Source organism: Nothobranchius furzeri, chromosome 8, assembly GCF_043380555.1.
Source record: "Nothobranchius furzeri strain GRZ-AD chromosome 8, NfurGRZ-RIMD1, whole genome shotgun sequence".
Taxonomy (NCBI): Eukaryota; Metazoa; Chordata; class Actinopteri; order Cyprinodontiformes; family Nothobranchiidae; genus Nothobranchius; species Nothobranchius furzeri.
In genome coordinates, this window is record NC_091748.1 from 67111735 (window position 1) to 67118060 (window position 6326).

Genomic DNA, 6326 nt, shown 5'->3' on the forward strand with positions numbered 1-6326 from the left:
CATCCAGGCTGGATGGAGGTGAGATGAGCAAAGAAAAAGGGATGAAAGACCAAGACAGATTGAGCGAATGAGAGAAAACGGGAGGAGAAGCCAGCACTTGGCAAAGTCGCTATTTTTGAGAGGAGACTTGAGGAGATCTGCCCAGGAATGCAGCTGGAAGCTCAAACTTCTGCTTAGCGCATTGATGTCCCACAGAGCTAAACGCTGCTCATGCATCGCTCCCCCAATCACCAGGGAAACCTTCATTTCATCTTTTGACTTCTTGTGTGTTTTAGGCTATGAGGAGGTGGTCCGAATTCCTAAAGGATCCGTGTTCATCCACATACAAGAGCTCAACATCTCCCTCAACTACCTTGGTGAGATGAAACGAGTTTACTGTAAACCGACTAATGTCGAAATCTAAAGAATTATCTAAATTTTCTGTTTATTGTTATTTTTCAGTGCTAAAGAGTAAAAGTGACCAGTATTTTATCAACGGGAAACTCACTATCGACACTCCTCGAAGTTTCAACATCGCTGGTACCACCTTCCACTACAGGCGGCCCACCGATGGACCAGAAATTCTTGAAGCTCTGGGTCCAACAAACATATCCCTCATTGTCATGGTCAGAACCAAAATACAGGAACAACAGACGTGTTTCCACTATCTGAACTTCAGGATAATTTTACCGGGACTTCCCGACATTGAGCATCTCCACCCTATAAAAGCACATGCCAACAAGCACCATGCTTTAAAATCACCGTTACTAAACTCGCAACAGCGAAAAACGAAGCAAAAATCTCCCACATCAATGGGGCACTGTAAAAAATGGCTTCTTCTGGTCACTGAATGCCACATTTTCATCACACAGCAGCATTCCCGGTCATCTGAATGGGTTAAATTGTTGTACTTCGACAGAATGAAACTTTATATGTTGCTGTAGACGCTTTTTGGTGCTGCTCAGTGACATAATTCGCTGCCGAAGCAGTCGCAATATGCTGACACGTGCAAAGTCCTCAAAGGGTTGAATTTGTGTGAAGACACAACAGCTGAGAGGACCGGCCCATTGTATGTCCCGTTCATTTTCCTCCTCCCAAAGTTTAGCCTGAAGTTCCGACAATGGAAACATGCCTAACCAATCAGATTTTAAACACAAGAGTTAAAGGGGTCATATTAGGCCAAACTCACCTTTTGTGTCCTTTTGTGCTGCCATGTGGGTCTCTGCTGCCTCTATAGACACTCCAAACATGGAAAAAAATGTCCATCCCTTTCTGTCTGTGTTTGGTTTTAGGAACTATCTGCCTAAAACATGAACATTTCAAAAAGTCCCCGTTTGTGACATCACAAACTGAAAAATTAGCACAGAATCACCTGTAACCTGGAGGAGCAGAGGCTCTATTCTGAACCCCTTCCGAGTAGTGGAGCTTCTCAGCAGCCAATCAGGGGATGGGTGGGCGTGGCCTGCAACAGCTTGTCTTTTAAGCGACAGATCCCTGAAACGGCTCGTTCTAGAAGGTACTGAAAATGCCAAGAATAAAACTGCTGAGATCGCTTTATGTGAGAGGGATTTAGTGCAAAGAACTTCCTGAACATGTTTTTTTAGCAACCATAGAACTATTATAAGGTTTTAAAAAAATTAAATAAAAAATAAAAATCATAATATACCCCTTTTGAAAAGAGTACAGAAATATGTGTTCTGTGACAAAGTTGGACCAGAGAAACAACACTCAGCAGTGCTGGTGGCCCGGTGTGTGTGTGTGTGTGTGTGTGTGTGTGTGTGTGTGTGTGTGTGTGTGTGTGTGTGTGTGTGTGTGTGTGTGTGTGTGTGTGTGTGCAGGTGCTGGTGAGGGAGGAAAACCCGGGGATCCACTTTCGTTTCAATCCACCAATCAGCAGAGATTCTTTGAGCGGATTCGCCTGGCACTACACATCTTGGTCTCGCTGCTCAGCCCTGTGTGCTGGAGGTAGCAAAACCACTAAACACACACACACACACACACACACACACACACACACACACACACACACACACACACACACACACACACACACACACACACACACACACACACTGTAAAATAGTAGTTATTTTGCAATTTCTGTATATTTGTGTAATTATGTGAGTTTCTTTGGATTTCTACATTATTTTCTCTAATCAACCCAAATGTTGTGTGTAATGGGATCATATGTTACTTAGAAGTAACACTAATAGTTTATTCTAGCAGTGCATCACTCTACACACAAAAAAAAGCCAGAGAAGCAACAATTTCAGCTCGTTTGATTTCTCGTCCTGCTGTGTCCAGGTGTGCAGATCCAGCAGGTGGTTTGTAAGAGTCAGATGGATCTTACAGTCGTCTACAACCACTTCTGTGACAAGAAGAGCAAACTCAAAGAGAAGAGAAGAACCTGCAACACTGAGCCCTGCTCCCCAGCGTGAGCATTTGTCACTATTTTCATAACTATTTTTTGGAGTGAACCACTGACTCGGCTCCTCTCCGTCTCCAGCTGGTGGACCGGAGTGTGGTCGGAGTGCAGTCGCACCTGCAACGGCGGTCTGCGGACTCGGGAGGTGTTGTGTAAACGGAGGATTTCTGCATCGGAGGAGAAGGTCCTGGATGACTTGGCCTGCACCGCCTCCCGCCCTCCGTTCACCGAACCATGCAGCAACCAGAGCTGCCCCCCCGAATGGCTGGCTTTGGACTGGTCAGAGGTAAAGAGCTGATTTTAAACCTGTCTTCTACACAATTCCTCTGGAATGAATCAATGGGTTTTGATTCAGTCAGGTCCCAAAACCAAAAACACATTTTGCATCTGAAATTCTGCTTCCCGTCGTTAATTTGAGGCATCCTTTTTATTTCTTGCAATTTTATTTGTAAAATTGAACTTTTTTTCTGGATTCAGTGAAACACTTTTTTCTTATCTTGTAGGTGTAGCTCTGGCACGTGTGAGGAAACTGCTGTTGAGTCGTTTCTCATACAGCTGCTGCCCTCTGCTGAGTCGAATTTTTATTTTTTTGCAGAGTAATGACCTCAGTGAACCCCCCCCCCCCCCCCCCCCAGCTGCACCCTCCCAGTTCCTCCATCTCCAAACCTTCCTGCCTCAAGTTTTAAAAGTGTTTTTTCTTCTTCTGCCTGCAGTGTACGCCCAGCTGTGGCCCTGGCTACAGGCACCGTGTGGTGGTGTGTAAGAACGGAGAGAGCGGGGACACTTTGCCAGAGTCCAAGTGCCCCAAACATGGCCGGCCCACCTCCAGGGTGCGCTGCAACCTACAGCGCTGCCCTCCCCCTCGGTGGGTAGCAGGTCCTTGGGGTGAGGTAAGGCATCCATCACTTTCATTGCAGCTTCATCTATTAATTTAATTTTTTATTAGGGATACTAATAAAGCAGCAAATTCTACACGACAATTTCTATGCTTTAATAGTTTAAGGAGAACAAATAAAATATTAAGTTTGTGTAGGTTTAGATGTTGCATCCTCTGTTGTCTCAGGTCATTGGGTCATAATTAACACACACACACACACACACGTGTGATGGTTCTTTCAGTGTTCGGCCAAGTGCGGTCTGGGTCAGGAGATGCGTTCGGTGCAGTGTCACGCCCACACAGGCCAGCCGTCTAGCGAGTGTCTGGAGCACCAGCGGCCTGCAGCCATGCAGCAGTGCAAGAGCAAATGTGACCTCAGTCTGCCCATCAGTGCAAACAACCCTGAAGGTCAGAGGTCAAATGTCCATCCTGGTAATCTTCACTGTCTCACATTTCATTACATTAAATAAATGAAAGAAGTTTCATTTGAACATTTGGAAACTTGAACTCGTTTCAGCCTGTGAGTTCTGTTAATATTCTCTTAGAATCCTGGGAATTCTGTTTTAATACGCAGATAAATACACAAACCTACCATGTGTGCAACTGCTGCCCACAATGTCCATATGTATCCTTATTAACATTTTATTTTGACATTAGTTTGTTTTCCAGCTTGAGTTTTTGGTCTCCCAACAGCATGTGTGTCTTAATTGTCGGCTCAGAGATGCACTCAAAGAGAAATACTCTGCTCCAACAGCAGGTGGCACTAACACGACAAGAATTCAAATAAATATCCTGTATCAACATTCTAATCACATAAACAAACCTAAATATTTTGCTGCAGAAGCTGCAGATTTCAGCTCAGTCTATACATATAAATAAATCAGAGGCAACCTAGATCAAGCACCTTCTAGCATGCTAGCTAGCTGTTTCCTGTAGCAGGGACACTGGCTGACAGTGCCCCCGGGGCAATACATTCAGTGATGCTGACTGGCCCAAAAATTCACCAGTTCTTCCCAGCCTCTAAACATGATTGGCTGTTCAGTTGCAGTCCAAGGCGATTTTCCCAGTGTCCCAGGTGTAACATTGGTCTGCTGGAGGAAATTCACAGTTTAATGAAAATGACATATTAATAAGGGCTGCGCAGTGGCGCAGTGGTTAGAGCTGTTGTCTTGCAGCAAGAAGGTCCTGGGTTCGCTTCCCAGCCTGGGATCTTTCTGCATGGAGTTAGCATGTTCTCCCTGTGCATGCGTGGGTTCTCTCCGAGTACTCCGGCTTCCTCCCACAGTCCAAAAACATGACTGTTAGGTTAATTGGTCTGTCTCAATTGTCCTTAGGTGTGAGTGCGTGTGTGCATGATTGTTTGTCCTGTGTGTCTCTGTGTTGCCCTGCGATGGACTGGCTCTCTGTCCAGGGTGTAACCTGGCCTGCCTGATCGCCCGTTGACCGCTGGAGATAGGTACCAGCCCCCCCGCAACCGTGGACAAAGCGGGTTCAGACAATGGATGGATGACATATTAATTATTCAGATTGCATGTAGGCACACTCCCTTAAGCAAAACGTGCATATTAATAGAAAAGAAATATTGTAGTTTGAGGTAACTTTTTCTTTTAGATTTTTTTTCTCCCTCCATGTCAGAGAGGGCAGCGCCATAGCGCCCCCCTATGGACGAGCTGCCACTGCTTTAGACCTTAACGCTGCAAGTGTGAACAGTTGCTGCTGTAACTTTTATTAAAAGTAACTGATTTTCTTTTTATTTTGTGAAACTTAATTTAGTTAATCAAGCCTATTTTACTCGTTTAGGCCTTATTTACTCTTAAAAAGTTTATATGAAACTAAGCTTTAAAAACAAATTGTTGAACCCACCCTGCACATGTCTTTAGTATTTTTTAAACTAACAAATAAATAAATTATATAACTACAAGTGATCATGGTTAAGCTGAGGAAGACAGCGTTGATAAAGCAGTAACTTCCTGTCTCTGTCCCCTCCTGCAGAGTGTAAAGATGTGAACACTGTGGCCTACTGCCCCCTGGTGCTCAGGTTTAAGTTCTGCAACCGGCCATATTTTAGACAAATGTGCTGCAAGACCTGCCAGGGACACTGATACCAGGAACCTCACTGCATCCACCTCTGGGTCACACAGCAAGCCTGAAACTTTCCCACTGAGCCTTGCAGCAGCAGCAGCAGCTCTCACCGTGACTCTATTAGACGGGACGATGCCATCCAGGCGATTCTGCAACTGGCTGCAGATATTCTGATTTGACATCTCCACATCAAAGCAGCCTGATTGGAGTTTAAACGTTCACCTGGAGGAGGAGTTGCTGGAACGTGGAGGCAGACAGACAGAGGGAGTAACTTTCCTCCATCATCCGGCATATCGAACACCCTCTCTAAACATTCCCTCGGTTTTAATAATTTGGTGCTACGTTGTTCAGCCAGAACTCATCACAGCACACCCAAGTTCCACCTGTCGTTACTTCAGTGGCTGAAGACATGTTCTGTGATCTTTGTATGCTAGCAGGTGATTTTTGTTCTGTTATGTTTTTAAAAATCCACTTTTAAAAGGAAATGTAGTATCTGCTGCCTTTACCCTCATAAAGAATAGGTTCTGTTATGAAAATGGATATATATAAGGTATGTGATAGCTGTTACTTGACTTGTTTTTCTTTGCTGCACATTGACGTGTGTGTGTGTGTGTGTGTGTGTGTGTGTGTGTGTGTGTGTGTGTGTGTGAGTGTGTGTGTGTGTGCGTGTGCATATCATTGAATTCTGTTATTTGATTAGTTTTGTTTTAAATGAACTGATTTAACATCTCTATGGAAGATTTTAAATGCCTCAGTACAGTGAAAAAGCCACAGTCTTGCCACTTTTGGGTAGTTTATTTACAGCTTAGGTGTGTTCTTGCTGTGTCTTTGTAAATCCATGCTTTCGTTCTTTTTTAAACACAGAAACAGTTTTGTTTACCTGTTTGTAGCTACGGTTTCGCCGACAGCTGCCGGCTTCTTCAGGCTGACGCTGATGGTGGCGCGTCACTTCCTTCTCCGTTT

At 44.6% G+C, this 6326-nt stretch overlaps 1 protein-coding gene across 2 annotated transcripts in view; it reads left to right on the forward strand.

The window, feature by feature from the left end:
- adamts10 (ADAM metallopeptidase with thrombospondin type 1 motif, 10) overlaps positions 1 to 5573 on the forward strand; it is a 45264-nt gene extending 39691 nt beyond the window's left edge. The window contains exons 18-25 of one of the 2 annotated variants that reach the window (XM_054752161.2): positions 276 to 356; positions 442 to 605; positions 1818 to 1944; positions 2284 to 2413; positions 2486 to 2690; positions 3118 to 3294; positions 3524 to 3713; positions 5274 to 5573. In XM_054752161.2, coding sequence (XP_054608136.1) covers positions 276 to 356; positions 442 to 605; positions 1818 to 1944; positions 2284 to 2413; positions 2486 to 2690; positions 3118 to 3294; positions 3524 to 3713; positions 5274 to 5383 — 1184 coding nt within the window. In that variant the 3' untranslated portion in view covers positions 5384 to 5573. The remainder of the gene's footprint in view (positions 1 to 275; positions 357 to 441; positions 606 to 1817; positions 1945 to 2283; positions 2414 to 2485; positions 2691 to 3117; positions 3295 to 3523; positions 3714 to 5273) is intronic. The other variant, XM_054752162.2, reaches the window with a different exon arrangement.
- The last annotated feature ends 753 nt before the right edge of the window (positions 5574 to 6326 follow it).